Consider the following 17,099-nt stretch of genomic DNA (forward strand, 5'->3'; position numbering starts at 1 on the left):
TGCCCTTGAGTCCATCATCCACTTCAGTCTTCCATCATCCACTTGAGTCTTCCACTTCCTTCTTCTCAACCACAACATGTGAGTACTGATAAACCGTTCCAGAGGTTATAAACACTTAGTGGCTTCATTGTTAGCATAGTAGCTGATATTTTGCTGCAGAGTGAAAAATTTGTGGCCTTCCACATAATTTCATATAATGGGGATGAGCACGGGAGTGGATGAGAGCTGCTGTCAACAATATCCAGAGTAGAGTAGGTTGCACACACTTCTATGGTCTTTTGCTGTATGATATCATACAACTTATGCTCTCTCTTAAAGTTCGTTGGGTTTTTTTCTTTTCTTTTTTTTTTGGGGGGGGGGTAGCTCAAATAATAACTTACATTCCATAATATTATGTCACCTGTTTTACTCAAAATTCTTAAATTATGCTTGATATTTCTAAGGGCAATAAAAATGACAATTGAACTTCAATATGCACACTATGATTCTGTAATCATGAACAAATGCTTCCCCTTTGCAGAATCTCCATCTTAAACAAGCTTACTGTTCACTCCACAGAATATCAGAAAGAAATTAAATGAACAACCAAACTACTGCAACAGAGTTCCTTCTTATGGCATTTTCTGATGATCGTGATGTGCAGGTTTTGCATTCTGTGGTGTTTCTCTTCATTTACTTAACAGCCTTAGTGGGGAATTTTCTCATCGTGACTACTGTGGCCTTAGACCACCACCTACACAGCCCCATGTATTTCTTTTTGACAAGCTTGTCATTTTTAGATGTTTGCTATATCTCTACTACTGTACCCAAATCCATAGCCATTTCACTGACAAACAACAAACTGATTTCTTTCGCTGGATGCGTCACACAGGTCTTCTTAGTGATCACATTTGCTGGAACTGAGATTGCCTTGCTCACAGTCATGGCTTACGACCGTTACATAGCAATCTGCTACCCACTTCAATATAGTCTAATCATGAACTGGGAGGCCTGCATCCAAATGGCAGCTGCTTCCTGGCTGAGCAGCATGGTTAATGCATTATTGGAAACCACGGTCACGTTTAGATTAAGCTTCTGCCACTCCAATATTATTGGGCAGTTTTTCTGTGATTTGCCTCAGTTACAAAAGATTTCTTGCAGTGATACTAAAGTTAGTGAAGTTTTGCCATTTGTCATTGGGCTCATTGTGGCCTCCTTTTGTATTGTGTTCATCTTTGTTTCTTATGGCTTCATCTTCTCAGTTGTGCTGAGGATTCCATCAGCTCAAGGCAGGTATAAAGCTTTCTCTACCTGCACTCCCCACCTGACAGTCTTTTCTTTATTTATAATAACAGCTGTGTTTTCGACCTTGAGACCTAAATCACTTTCCTCCCCTGCTGTGGACTTGGTTTCTGCTGTATTGTATACAGTGTTGCCACCGGTTCTGAATCCCATCATTTACAGCTTCAGAAACAAGGACATACAGAACGCAGTGTGGCTAATACCTAAAAAAATTAAAAGTCTCATTGCATAACTGAACACAGGCACATTTTTGTAAAAAATACATCTGGAAAGGCCAAATGAAAAACTGAGTTTGTACTTTAAGGGGAACATCCTAAGCATAAGAAAGTGAAATAAAGCAAACCCAACATATGCTAAGTCAGCATAAAGTACATTAGATCCAAATGCTGTCCAGGAGCACATCTAATGCTGATTTAGATGACATGAGCCTAGCAGAGGGAAAATAGGCCATTAAAATAGTGTTTGAGTCACAGCATCATTTTTGCTGGCTTAGATTATGTTGGGCTGTCAGGTCATGTGACTGAGCTGACCATACTTACATTCCAACCAAAGTCCTTTATCTCTAGTCTGTAACCCCCATCTTAATAATAATAATAATAATAATAATAATAATAATAATAATAATAATAATAATATATTATTTATACACTGCCCATCTGGCTGGGTTTCCCCAGCCACTCGTTTTGGGTACTTACACCAGCTTAAGATACACAGGGCTTGGCTCAGGCTGTTAGGTTTAGCCTGATGTAATAACATAGATGCACAAAGAGCCTCCTGGCTCATCTGGAGATCTGTGGGATCCTAACCTGACTCATGCAGGTGGATGTTGCTATAAGAGTGCTACCTAAAAGGATGCAAACCAGAACTCCTTCTGGACCATACAGTATATAGTTAACCTATGGAATGAATGTACACTAAATATGGTGAAGGAAACAACTTACATTTCTTTAAAAAGTCTTAAAGGCAGTATGCCACTGTATTGGAGAAGGCAGTAGGTATTTCTATAATCCTAGCTCAAGTAGCAGAAATTCAGTTTGGATACATTTGTGGGCTTTCCCCCTCTGTTTTTCCCCCAGTCTGCAGGGATACTATGATATGCATCCTTGGTATATGTTGACCTTTCTTTAACTCAATCAACATGGCAGAAGGAAACAGAAGTCATTTATAAGCATTGGCTATTTGAATATCCAAATTATTGCAAATGATATTAATCGTTTAATGAAGAATAATGCAGCTGACATTGCAGGTGTTCATAGAAATCTCCTGAATAACATTGAGAATATTTCCTGTACTGTGTTGACTTTGTCCTTCTCATTCATACCACTGTGTTAAATTTGTACTTTTCTGGTTCCCTGATTTTTGTTTTTTTTTCTTTCACTTATGAGAAGGCACAGCATTTTTTCTTATGAATTGTTTGTATTAAATATTGCAAATATTAAATATTCATTGGCAATGTAACCACCAGGTTTCATCAATAAATAGGCTGAATGATAACATATTTATTATTTGCAGTTTATTTAACAAGTCCCTTCTATTTTATTTTTTTGTTTGAATAGCCAGGGTCTTTTTTTTCTGTGTTGATTTGCTTTAGCAAACCTGGGTTTGTCACTCAGTGAACACTTGACATGGAGCTTGAGGCAATCTCAGCTGTGAAAAGTCTACCAACTATTACACCAAAGAATGATTCAACATAAGGTATCATGATGACCACCATCTTGTTGTCGTTTAGTCATTTAGTTGTGTCTGACTCTCGTGACCCCACAGACCAGAGCACGCCAGGCACTCCTGTCTTGCCTCCCGCAGTTTGGTCAAATTCATGAGCTTCGAGAACACTATTCAGTATGGACTAAGGCTTGTATTGAGACCTATCACTTGTCCACACTTCCACCTGTCCCGTGCCTAGCAAGCATGAGTTCAAGTGGTTTTCCACTTGTCCTTTGCTTTCTAAGCATGGGCCTGTGCAGTTTTCTGTTTGCCTTGCCACTTTCCATGTGAAAACCTGCTCCTTGACACTAAAACAGATAAAATGTCAATCTATGGAACACCCAAATAATGTTTGCTCTGATTCCGCAGTAAAGCTCAGGTTTTCCCAGGGAAAAGCAGTGGGACAAGTGAAAGACTGGGGGGGGGGAGAGGCATACATTAATAATTCTCATATAATTGAAAGGGTAGCAGTGGGAAGCAGTGGGAAGCAGTGGGAGAGCTTTCTAGCAGTGGTGTCACTCAGACCCCATCCTTTGCAGAGTTTGTGACAGGAATGAGGCAGCTCCTAGTGAAACTCCACAGCCTGCTGCAGAACAGAGAGAGTTAGATCTGCAGCAGGCTGAACAGTGCCCAGTGCAACTCCCACAGGCATTGGAATGCCGATTGCCAAGGGAACAACGGCGCAAACAGTCAAGGAGATAGTTTGTCGGAACAGGAAGAGGTTGGAGCTAAGACAATTAGTCCAAAAAGCTGGTGAATGGGAGGGTTGTTAGACAGGAAGCAAAACAAGAGACGTGAGAGTCATAAGTTCAATATCTTCTGTAGATCTCGGAAGGACTCTTTAGAAGGGTCATCTTGAGTAATGATGCTGGAGGCTTTGTTAGAGCCGTCCGGAGCTATCTGTTGATTTTTTTTTTATTTGCAATAAATCCTGTGCTTACTGTGTTATCAAGCTGGGAACCTGGACTCCTGACAGTTCGTTATCTCCCCTATAATTAACAGTCACTAATCATTATCATTACTTCTCATCTCCTGTGGCTTTCCAGAAGAAAAATCGACAAGAAAGCCTATAAAAACTCCTATACCATTGAGATCTAGGAGTTGTGCTCTGGGCTCTCTCTGTTTTTGTTTTTGTTTTGTTTGAGAACAAACTGAGAACAGAGTGTCTGTTTGTCTTTTTTATGTTATAGCTGAGACATGACAATTCAAGTACTAGTATTCTGTTACCAATGGGGGGAGAAATTATCTTCAGGAAGCCTATTGACAGAATAAGCCATCGTAAACTGTAGCCTGTTCCATGTAACAAGCTGCTGCTATAGAAGGACACAGGAGAGTTTGTGTCTAGAGACAAGCCTTGCTGTCAAAATGGTGAGACCAGTGGTGTTGCTGCTTCTGCTATCTCACATGATATTCAATGTTGATACCATGAAGTGCCGTACGAACGATCCTCTCCATATTCCACATGAGTGGTATCAATCAGGTAGCCTTCTCATTGGTGGAATTGCTTCTCAGATAATTTACATTTCTTCAGATGTTCTCTTCAGCAAACACCCTTCCCAGGATGAGTTTGATGTTCAAGTGTGAGTAATGCAAGAAATAGACTTCTCAAACAATGTATGTATGGGGTGAATTGCAGCAAATGCACACAACCTCCTTTCCTGACCACCATGTATATTATGAAAAGGTCCAATGTGGGCCTGTTAGCATGTTTGTCTGATATATTTGAAAGCCTCTTTGGGATCAAGATCCCTTACTTTTACTTTTCAGGAAAACACACTTGCAAGCCCCCTTCAGATCATCATTCTAAATATATAAATGTCAGTGCTGAAGTGGTTGCACACCCAGCCTCCTTTGGAGAAGGGACACCTCGTTCACACACCAACATACTTTTTGTGCTTATGTGTCTAGCCTGAATGCCCAAAGAGAGCTCCTATCTTTCTCAATCACTGACTTTTTAATTCTTCTGTTGTCCTTACTTCTTCACAGTATATCCACATTTCCTCCTCCCTTGATGAAAAATTCTTCCTGTCTTGGAATCAGAGGGTCATGTTTTCTTTACATACACCACATTTGCATATAGGCAGGCATAATATTTATAAGGTACCATAACTCTAAATAGAATATCAGAAATTAAAGCCTAAATAAATAAGTAAGCAGAAAGCCTCATGTTTGAAAATGTTGCCTGCAAAGACATGTGGACATGAGGAAAATCAGACATGAAGATAGCAAAGCTGATGGAATAAGTCATATAGAAAGTAGTGAACTTAGATTTCAAAAGGAAAGAAACTAAGCACTTGTCCACACCAGAACAAAATTGTGGATATTTCCTTCCATTAAATGTCCATGTCTCTGTGTTTATCTCGAACATTTTGCACTTTGCAAGGATTTAAAAGACCCACAGTAAAAGAGGGAAAGGTCTGGGACAGCACTTAGATGTGGAGGTGATCATATGGATTCCCTTATACTAATAGGGAGACAGGCTGGTGCAAATCCAGATTTTTCTCCACTTTGGATAAACATGAAAAAGATGTTTGAAAACACTGATGGGTGTCAGATCAGGAGACTAGCTTAAGTAGAAAAAGATGAGAAGTATTTTGTTTGTTTTTCCTTCTCCCTTAAATGGCCCTCGCTAGGAATGACAGTATAGTATAATTTACTTCAGAAAAGTATATTTTTATGCATTTTCTTTTAAATAGAGCACAAACTAATAGTGGACACAGTATTCATTGTAGTTGTTTAAAGCAGCAAGTCAATAGAAAGCCAAATAAATCACCATATATATCTGGTTGAGTAGAGGAGAGCTCTCTCTCAGGGCATTTCCATGGTGGGTGGATTGGAAATAGTCACTGATGATGCACATTGTTTGCATATAAAAGGTACAATCCTAGGCAGCACCACTTGAAAGCTTATCAGGTAACAAAGCTCACAGAAATCATTTTCTAACACCTTGGAGGATCACCTCTAGGTAGAGAAGGCAAACCAAAGCTCTGATTCATAAAAGAAACCACCATACATTCATTGCGACTAAATAATTCAATGCAGCTTTTAAGTTGTACTTCACCAATTCTCTCAGTGTTGCACTGCACTACCATCCATCTTGTTATCATTTGATCTTTCTTCCTCTGATCACCATTTTGGTTTTTCTCTGACATTTACTCCCCTCCCATTTAACTCTAACAAATTTATGACATTTGTGTGTATAGACTTGTCTTAATGAAATGTAGTGTGGGCCATCGCAGTGCGAAAGTGATTCATATGAATTGTAGAATCCTCTTGTGAAAGAGAATGTAACTCCATTTGCAGAGTGGTGGCAAAGTTATACCAGCACATCCTAGCCTTGGCGTTTGCTGTGAATGAGATCAATGAGAATCCAAAGATCTTGCATAATATCACGCTTGGTTTCCACATCTATGACAGCTATTACAGTCTGATGATGACCTATCGTACCACTCTGGACCTGCTTTTCAATTTGCGTAGATTTCCCCCCAACTACAGGTGTGACTTGCCAAAAAACCTGATGGCTGTCATTGGTGGCCTTGGCTCAGACATCTCCTTTCACATATCAGACATATTAGGTCTCTACAAGATTCCACAGGTAGGATTTGTGCATGGAGATTGGGGGACTTTAAAAGACCATACAGAAAGAGAGGCATGGTTCACAGAAAAAACAAAATATTGTGTGATGATTATAGAACATATCCTGATGAGGCATGTCTTCAGACAGACTAGGAAAACAGGTGCCATGGAATAGAATCTGACATCTTGGAAGTCTTCCTTCTTACCCCCCCCCCATAAATTGTACCCCACAGTCTGCTTTTATGCTATTGCAATAGCTGCTGTTATTTCAAGTTGCTTTATTTTACAGTGATAGTGCATTGTTTTCATGGAAATTCTTTTACATTCAAAGCAGTCCCATGCACATCTCTACTAATGCATGGCTCGTGATGGGGGAGAAAATTTGTTGATTTGTATTTAACAGCAAATTTACCTAATCTGCACTTTCTGAAACCATATGCAAACGGAAACACAGTCATCTTTTGAAATTTGCACATCTGCAAGTTTTGCAATGCAGTTCTTCAGCAAAGTAATGTGTTCAAATATGTGCACAAATACAAATGCATATATTACTGAAAGTTGCTTACAAAAATGATTACGTAATTAAAGGGAATTTGCTTTTAAAAAATTGGATATATTAGGCAACATTGCATACAAAAATGTGCATATTAGAGAAGTCACTAAATTGCTGATGAATTTTCATGCGGACTATTTTTTTAAAAAATCTGGTGTGGAAATGTGAAGAACTGATATTAAAAGTGGAAAAATTAGAAATTGAAACTGACAGGTTTTCCATCACAAAGGCACCACTGAAATAAGAACATTTTAAATTTTTTTTATAGCTGACATATGGCTCCTTTGCCCCAGGGAAAAGTGATACAATGCAACTATCTTCCTTTTACCGCATGATTCCAAATGAGTCAGTACCTGGGGATTCTCCGATTACTTCAGCATTTTGGATGGATGTGGGTTGGGTTATTTGCTGTGAATGATGATAGTGGAGAACAGTTCTTGCAGGTGTTGGAACCAATGCTTTCTCAGAATGGCATCTGTTCAGCCTTTGCAGAAAGAATTCCAAAGCAAGCATCTTGGCATACAGGAAACCAAATGAACACTATGGCCTTCAATATTAACCAACATTTGACAAATAGCACAGCTAATACATTGATTGTCTATGGAGAAACTATGATCATTTCATGGTTAATTCTTATAGCAGATCTTGTATATAAAGAAAATATGATGTCTTGGAGAAAGCTGTGGATCATGACAGCCCAGATCAATGTTGCATTAACAAGCATTCAAGCCCAAGCAAATTTGCAAGTGTTCCAAGGTGCTATTTTGTTCACAGCGCACTCACACGAGCTTCCAAGCTTTAAGGAATTTCTTCAGAATATAAAACTTTGCAGGACACAAGAAAACAGCTTTTTCAAGGACTTCTGTGAGCAAATATTTGGCTGCTCATTTCCAAATTCCCAGGATCTGATGGAGGATGGTAGTGAATGTACAGGGGAGGAAAGGCTAGACAGTCTTCCTGGATCTCTCTTTGAAATAGCTGTGACTGGCCACAGCTACAGCATCTATAATGCTGTTTATGCTGTGGTGCATTCTTTCCATGCAATGTATTCATCTAGAGCCATTCACAGAATAAAAAGAAAGAAGAGAAGTCTTCAAGATTTTGGGGCTTGGGAGGTAGCATTTCTACAATGAATTTACTGCTGGTTGCATTCAGTGATAATCCTATGCAGAGTAGACCCATTCAAATTAATAGACATGACTATTTGGTAAAAGTAAAGGTAAAGGTAAAGGTACCCCTGACAGTTAAGTCCAGTAACAGTTGACTTTGGGGTTGTGGTGCTCATCTTGCTTTACTGGCCGAGGAAGCCAGCGTTTGTCCGCAGACAGTTTTTCCGGGTCATGTGGCCAGCATGACTACGCTGTTTCTGGCGCAACAGAACACAGAAACCAACACACGGAAACACTGAGCAGTTCTTATTTATCTACTTGCACTTTTGGGCATGCTTTTGAACTGCTAGGTTGGCAGGAGCTGGGACCGAGCAACGGGAGCTCACTCCGTCACAGGGATTCGAACCACCAACCTGATCGGCAAGCCCAAGAAACTCAGTGGTTTAGACCACAGCACCACCCACATCCCTATGACTATGTTTATGACTAGTTTAGGTACATTCATTTCAATAGGTCTACTCTGTGTAGAGCTTAATTGGAGACAACCATTTGTTATCAAGAAAATCTCAATACAAAGTGAGATAATATCAAACATCCAATATCCTGTTGATCTGTGAATAACTGGTGAAATGGTGGTGTGCACATTATTTTTTGATAAACTGTTATGGTTTCCCATTTTGTCTTCCTGTAATTCCATTATAAAGTATATACTCCAATATTATGCTTAAACATAGGAAAGTGCCGGTAGTGGTCAGTGGAGATGAAGAGGTGTTGCTCACTTGGCTTCCATACAGCAAGTTCCACTGCTACGTACTAAGATGGGGAGGCTCGAGGCATGGTGAGATTAATGTTATGTGTGCACAGTGCCAATCCAACACTCCTGCCACCATGCTTGCATCATGTTGAGCTCCTCTCACCTTGCTCCTCCCCTTTTCCACCTGGGTAAGCAGCAGCAGCACTTGCAAACCATGCCACCCAACCTGCACCACCCCAATGACCTTTACTAGAAACTTAGCGCCACTTGGGGAGAAAGAGTATATAAGTTCAAGTAATAAGTGTACATTTCCCATCTTCCGCTATTGCAGAACAGCTGTTGCTGTTGTTTAGGCTGCACTTACATAAAACTTCAAACAACTGTAATCAATGAAAACATTGTAAAACCCAGCATGGAGGTTTCAAAAATGTTCCAAATGGCCTTTTCCATTCTTGCTCCATAGCTGAAGATTGCTCATTCAGGAAGCTTCACCTGCCACCCACTTTATTTTTCTTCTTGTACTAAAATACATTTTAATTTGCTCATATATTTTAGAGTCACCTTATAGAACAAGGATGGGAAACCTGTGCCCCTCTAGGAGTGCTGTTGGGCTCTAACACCCAACTAGAGTCATTGCAGTCAAAGTTGAATGTTGTCCACCACTGCTTTAGACTAGTTGAGATAATATGTGTCTTTTTATTTTGGTCTTGTGTTGCTGCTGCTTTTACTAAGGTTTAGGGTAATAGGATTCAAGTTTTTTGTTGTTTGGAATATTCTTGCTTTCATCCTCTTAGAGGCTCTGTATAAAGTTTCTTTAATGCAAAGACACCAAACATATAGGTTATTACTCCTTTGTTTCATTTTTACCCATTTCAACTAGCTCCACCCATTTCTTCAAGGCGTTGTTTTTAATAATTCTGCAGAAGAAATTGTGTCCTTTAATGGTAAAAAGGAAATGGAAGCTGACCTTGACATAGTGAACCTAGTGATTTCCCCAAATAACTCATTCCTTAGAGTGAAAATTGGAAAGTTTGAACACAAAGCTCCAATGGAAGATAAACTTGTCATCAACGAAGATATAATTGTGTGGCATGGAAGCTTTAACCAGGTATGAGTTTTGAGGTGCTTTGGGGAGCTACTTTCCATTCTCCATATGGGTGTGCCAATGTTTGAGACTATCCTTTGTTGAATAACAAGATCCATGTAATGGATGATAATTTGTCTTGATAAATCCAGTGCCTTGTACTGCATCCAGAAACAAAAAAAGGTAAAGGTAAAGGGCCCCGGACAGTTAAGTCCAGTCGCAAACAACTCTGAGGTTGTAGCGCTCATCTCGCTTTACAGGCCAAGGGAACTGGCGTTTGTCCACTCCGCAGACAGTTTTTTTCCAGGTCATGTGGCCAGCATGACTAAGCCGCTTCTGGTGCAATGGAACACCGAAACCAGAGCAGTGCAGGGAAACACTGTTTACCTTTCCGCAGGAGCCATACCTATTCATCTACTTGAACTTTTTGGCATATTTTGAACTTCTAGGTTGGCAGGAGCTGGGACTGAGCAACAGGAGCTCACCCCATTGCGAAGATTCGAATCGCTGACCTTTTGATCAGCAAGCCCAAGAGGCTCAGTGGTTTAGACCACAGTGCCACTCACATCCCTTCTTAGAAACTAATGATAGGTGTAAAAAAGAAAGAAAGCTGAATATATCAATCTCTGCATGGAAACAGTTGTTTCCTCCAGTCAGAAAATGGGGCATCTGGAAGTTCTGCTGTGGTGAGCCGAATACAGAGATGAGGGAGATGAGGGAAATGCACACACACTGGCATCTGGGAGCATGGTCATGGGTCTATAGGTCTATACTGTTGGTGAGCGGCCCCCTTGGGAAAGGCTGACTCCTCTTCCCAGGATCTGAGGCCTCTCTCTGGTGGTCTGCCCGTGGCTGGTCTTCGGTCAGTCCAGGGAGACCGGTGATAAGCGACACCTCCCTTTTGAGAGATGCACACTCACTTTCCCCTTGCATCTCAGGAGAAGAAAGAAACAGTCTGAAAGTAGTCTAACATCCTACTTTATTCACAGACTGTACACTGTACATGGAGCTAGTACAAATCATGTCTGCTCTCTCAGCAGCCTCAGTACAACTCACTCCTTCCTCCTTTGCAGCAACCACAGGAAGGTGTCAAGTTACACTGAGAACACAACCCTGAGAACAGTGTAGGACATCCTGTCTCACGCTCAGTAACATCAGAAGTATCACATGATGTAAACAATGTGCATTTCCAGTTACTTTAGGACCACAAGTTGGCTAAGTTGTGCATCCCCCCCCCCCCCCCATTTTCTGGATGCTAGGATAGGGGTTTAGCGGTAGATGCAGAGAAATGTGTTGATGTGTTTGGAAGGTGCTGGAGAAGTTAATGAGAGAAAAGGGAATAGATGAACACCATTTGGCACCTTTGAAGGTGAAGAATGTTTCCAGAAGACAGCTACTCTAGGTTATGGGCCCATATGCTGGATATGTAACATTCTTAAGATGCAGGTGCCCAGAGTCATGGGGCACCAGGAACAAGAAGGCCTCTCTACTCACCAGAAGGGAGTGACAAGACTCCAGTTCTATAGTCTACCCTTTGCCATTGTCAAGATATTTGGCCAAAGGTTGAGGTTTTAGGTTATGCACTTCTCATATTAGTAATAAAATGTAGCCCCATTTTAACCCATTTCATTTGTCTCAACTCTTTATCCCTGAGTCTAGTCACAACAATTGCCTTGTATTTGGCAAGACTGTTGATACGTATAATAAAACATATTTAAGGGCCAAATCTTGTCTTTCTAGCATCTATAGTCATGCCTGTTTCTATACAATAATGCACTAAAACAAGTAATTTATCTTCTCTGGAAACATAACTATTGGGCTCGGTAGTGTACTATGTAATAATGTTCAATATAATTTGATTTTTCTGAGTCAACAGCTTACTCATTTTGGTTTTTTTTAAAAAAGGTGATTATTTTCCTCTCATTGATTCCATCATATTCCTTGCTTTGCTGATAGGTGCTGCCTATTTCTTTGTGTTGTGACTCCTGCCACCCTGGTTATCAGAAGAAGAAAAGAGAAGGGGTGAAGTTTTGTTGCTATGATTGTGTTCCATGCCCAGATGGAGAGATTTCAAACCAAAAGGGTTAGTGGTACCAACATTTGCTGCACATACCACCAATTTATCTAACAGACCATTGAATGGTTGTAAGTACTTGTTACAGATAGGTAGCCGTGTTGGTCTGCCATAGTCAAAATAAAAAAATTCCTTCCAGTAGCACCTTAAAGACCAACTAAGTTAGTTCTTGGTATGAGCTTTCGTGTGTATCTGAAGAAGTGTGCATGCACACGAAAGCTCATACCAAGAACTAACTTAGTTGGTCTTTAAGGTGCTACTGGAAGGAATTTTTTTATTGTAAGTACTTGGTGAGGGTGTTAAGTTTGTGCCATCTTTCCAAGGTGTTACAAGAAGTTTACTCCACCTCGAAACTGGTTCATCAATCTGAGTACTTGCTTCAAATGCAGTCTTTGTCAATGAAAGCATTTTACCCATTTATCTGTAGGTCATCAAATGATAAGAGAATTCATGTGGTACATTGATGTGTGAAACAGATTTTATCTGACAATATTATTGGGAAATCTAGAATTCCATGATTAACTGTAATTGACTAACCCAGACAGTTAGTCAAGAATCATGTATTGCCGTCACAGACTACCATATATTTTGCTCTATAAGACTCACTTTTTTCCTTCCTAAAAAGTAAGGGGAAATGTGTGTGCCTCTTATAGAGTGAATGCAGGCTGCACAGCTATCCCAGAAGCCAGAACAGCAAGAGTGATTGCTGCTTTCACTGCGCAGTGATCCCTCTTGCTGTTCTGGCTTCTGAGATTCAGAATATATTTTTTTTTCTTGTTTTCCTCCTCCAAAAACTAGGTGCGTCTTGTGGTCTGATGCATCTTATAGAGCGAAAAATACGGTATATTGTCAATGTGTGTAGAAAGAGAAATCACTCCAACATAATGAAAACAAGGCAAATTGTCCTGAGTGTCTCCAGCTTAGAATCCATAAATGGCAAACACTGCAACTGCTTCTATCTGCATTCTACAAATACCTTAGAAACCCTGCTTAGAATGTCCTGCAACAATGAATACATGCAGAATTATGTGTGTGTTGTCACCCTATGTATTTATTTATTTATTTATTGCACAATATTTTTAGCCTGCCCTAAATCCATCTCAGAATGGATTGCAGCAATTAAAATAATAGTAATAACTCAAATTAATTAAATAAGAGTGTGTAAAGAAAATTAAAAACTATAGCAAAAAAACCTAGCAGCAGACTAATTTATTTATTTATTTATTTTAGAGTTGCTGTTCTTGCTCAAGGCAGCATTCAATACATGAAAGACAAAAATGCACTTGAGGATTTGCTAAAACACAAAGTAAAGGGTTAAATGTGCATTAATCAGTATAAAGAACTAGCTTAAAAATAATATTATTCAATCACTTCTAAGAATGATAATCATAATCACTACATACTGTTATTCATAAGCTTTCTGGACTATAGGTTGGTAGAGCATAAGACTCTTAGGTAGAATATATACACATATAAAAAACGTGAAAATATATTTTTTAAAAAAAAAGTTTTGAAAAATAAATTAAATTTAGCATAGCTCACTGTCGCCATTTAGTGTCCCATGTGTATATTGCACTTTACAACACATTTAAAAACATTTTATCTGCAACTGTATAGATGAGTCCCCAGTCTTCAAATTGTGGGTTTGAGCCCCACATTGGGCAAAATATTTTTGCATTACAGTGGGTTGGACTATATGACCCTTGGGTCCCTTTCAACTCTAAAATTCTATGGTTCTATGTTTAATATTAAAATGTTTTCTCACATAACCAATTCTGTACATGGAATGAAAAGCTAGAACTCTCTGTGAGCAGCATATCCACCTCAGAAGTAATTATGATATTTTCACCAAAGGTCTTACATGAGTTGGCACTAAAATATTTTTCTACCCCCCAGACATGGACAATTGTTTCAGATGCCCAGAAAATCAGCACCCAAGCAAAGGTCAAGATCGATGCATTCCCAGAGCTGTGAGCTTTCTGTCATAAGAAGAACCATTAGGGATTAGTTTAGCTTCACTCTCAGCTATGCTTTCCCTGATCACAGTTTTTGTGCTAGGAACTTTTATTAAGCACAAAGAGACCCCCATAGTCAAAGCCAACAACCGGGATGTCACCTATACTCTTCTGATCTCTCTCCTGCTTTGCTTTCTCTGTTCTTTCTTATTTCTCGGAAAACCGAAGAAGGTGACCTGTCTTCTACAACAATCAGCTTTTGGCATCATCTTCACAGTGGCTGTTTCTTCTGTGCTGGCCAAAACCATCATTGTGGTTTTGGCCTTCAAGGCCACCAAGCCAGGATCCAGCATGAGGAAATGGGTGGGAAAAACAATGACAGGTTCAATTGTTCTTTCCTGCTCCCTTGTTCAAGGAGTCGTTTGTGCAGTGTGGCTAGGAATCTCTCCCCCCTTTCCAGATGTTGACATGCAGTCACTAGCAGGGAAGATCATCATAAAATGTAATGAAGGAGATGTCAACATGTTTTACATTGTCATGGGCTATATGGGACTTCTATCTGTTATAAGCTTCACTGTGGCTTTCCTAGCCAGGAAGTTGCCAGATAGTTTTAATGAAGCCAAGTTCATCACTTTTAGTATGCTAGTGTTCTGCAGTGTTTGGGTGTCATTTGTACCAACGTACCTGAGCACCAAAGGCAAATACATGGTGGCTGTGGAGATCTTCTCTATTTTAGCTTCCAGTGCTGGGTTACTAGGCTGTATCTTCTCTCCCAAATGCTATATTATTTTGCTGAAGCCTGAGCTGAATCACAGGGAGCAGCTAAGAAATCGAAATAATGGAAGCAACCAAGAACCTTAGGAAAAAAAAAATGTATCTACTATGGTATGTATTGAGTTGGGACAGTGGTCCTACACTAGGATTTGAAATGGGGGCAGTGGTTTTACTGCAGTGCTACCATATATTTCAATCCAGTCCATTTTATTTTTATGAATGTGTTCCACACAGCTAACACAAATAATACATGATAAAACAAGTCATTATTTTATCAGTAACTGTTCTTAATTAATATATATTCTTGGTTCCTGTTTTATTTGTAACATAGGCAACCATCCAGCTCTGTAGTCCTATTGTTTCTTAATCAGCTGTTTATATAATGAAAATTTTCATTGAATCTTGCTTTTTGTATGATATGTATTGACACTGACTCATAAATGATTGCAGTGAGGATGCATTTTGTTGTTTTCCTGGAGTGGTGCTTCTTGGAATGCATTATGTCACAATACGATATGCATCTACTCTGAAGTCAGTCCCATTCAGTTCAATGGTTAATAGTCCCAGGTAACTGTCCATAAGAGTACAGTCTTAATGTAAGAAATAAGCATGTCACAAAGTGTGTTTACATTGTTTACCAAGATTTTATAAAGATACATTACCTTTATAAATTATTTAATTAGTTGAAGTGTGACTTCCTACAAGGTTGCAGAAATTTCTGAAATTTTATGTTGTCTCCTAAAATGGCTGGAATTGTCAATGAAGGTTAACATTCACCAAATTGCAGATGTCCATCACACCATTGCATTTGTCAACACATTTCACCAACAGCAAAGCTTTCCCCTTAAACTGTGGTTGGTCATAGAATTTTTATACAGATATGCTCTAATGTCTCTACAGAGATAATGTGTGCACTCTAGCTGGTGAATTGAACACATTATTATTATATGACTGTTTATAACACCCTTTATCAAAAGATCTCAGGACCAGGGATAGCACTAAGAACACATGTTATGGAGCATCAATAATAAAAACATATTACAAAGCATAATGAAGGGACGCGGGTGGCGCTGTGGTGTAAACCACTGAGCCTAGGGCTTGCCAAACCGAAGGTTGGCGGTTCGAATCCCCACGACGGGGTGAGCTCTCTTTGTTTGGTCCCAGCTCCTGCCAACCTAGCAGTTTGAAAGCACACCAAAGTGCAAATAGATAAATAGGTACAACTCCGGTGGGAAGGTAAATGGCGTTTCCATGCATTGCTCTGGTTTTTCCAGAAGCAGCTTAGTCATGCTGGCCACATGACCCAGAAAAACTGTCTACACACAAACGTTGGCCCCCTCAGCTAGTAAAGCAAGATGAGCACTGCAACCCCAGAGTCGTTCGCGAGTGGACTTTACTGTCAGGGGTCCTTTACCTTTACATTTTTAAAAAGCATAATAACAGGCAGCAGAATACTAAAATAATCATTTCAACACATGACTGAATAGAGTTAATGATTTCAAATTTCTATCTAAGCACTGAACCAAGCAGCTGTTAATTGCAGGTGTGGAAGGGAATGGTTTTCATTAGGACTGCAACACACAGGAAAGAGAGGGTTAATGTCTTTCATCAAAGGTCAAGGTCCTGATAAAAATCACTCCCTCCAATTTGCCATTAGACCTGGAAGGAATGTTTCTATTGGCATATATGAGAATGTTCCTTTATAAGCCAAAAGCAACTTGGGGAAGGGAAACACTGGGGATGGGTAGGAATGTGTAGGTGGGGAAGGAGTTAAAACTCCCCTCCCCAAATGTAGCAGACCTCAAATCTGCCATGCTACTAATTAAACACACACACACACTGATTCCTAATACATATTTAGCATCACAACTAGTTTGGCCCAAAGTGTCATGTTCTGTTCTTCAAAATAAGTGTCAGTGGTGATGCTCCAACTTTTGCCCTATGGTTACTTATTTTTAGTGGGAGAAATAGAGTTTGAGAACTGCATGAAAAAAATAAAATAAGTGCACATTTTGAACAACAGCTTTATTTAATTCCAGACTTTGGTTTGAAAAGTGTGACCTGGGTAGTTTCTCAGTAAAAAAAATGTTTTTTAAATCTCCATCTGTAATTGTGATGAAGTGAAGAGTGTTGACATGCATTATTATTATTATTATTTAGAGAAATTTGATTGGATAAATTATGTTAGTTTCACTTTGGTCCTATTGATACCAATGTGAAAAATCAGGGTGCCAC

The 17,099-nt window shown here is 39.5% G+C and overlaps 1 protein-coding gene across 1 annotated transcript; it reads left to right on the forward strand.

The window, feature by feature from the left end:
• Nucleotides 1–577: 577 nt before the first annotated feature.
• Nucleotides 578–1,513, forward strand: LOC308570548 (olfactory receptor 14A16-like; the record flags this gene model as incomplete). Its single annotated transcript, XM_081165455.1, has 1 exon — nucleotides 578–1,513. The coding sequence occupies one exon, from the start codon at nucleotides 578–580 to the stop codon at nucleotides 1,511–1,513; it is 936 nt and encodes a 311-aa protein (XP_081021581.1).
• Nucleotides 1,514–17,099: the final 15,586 nt, after the last annotated feature.

The sequence above is a fragment of the Podarcis bocagei genome (genome assembly GCF_964188305.1).
Source record: "Podarcis bocagei genome assembly, chromosome: 13".
NCBI lineage: Eukaryota > Metazoa > Chordata > Lepidosauria > Squamata > Lacertidae > Podarcis > Podarcis bocagei.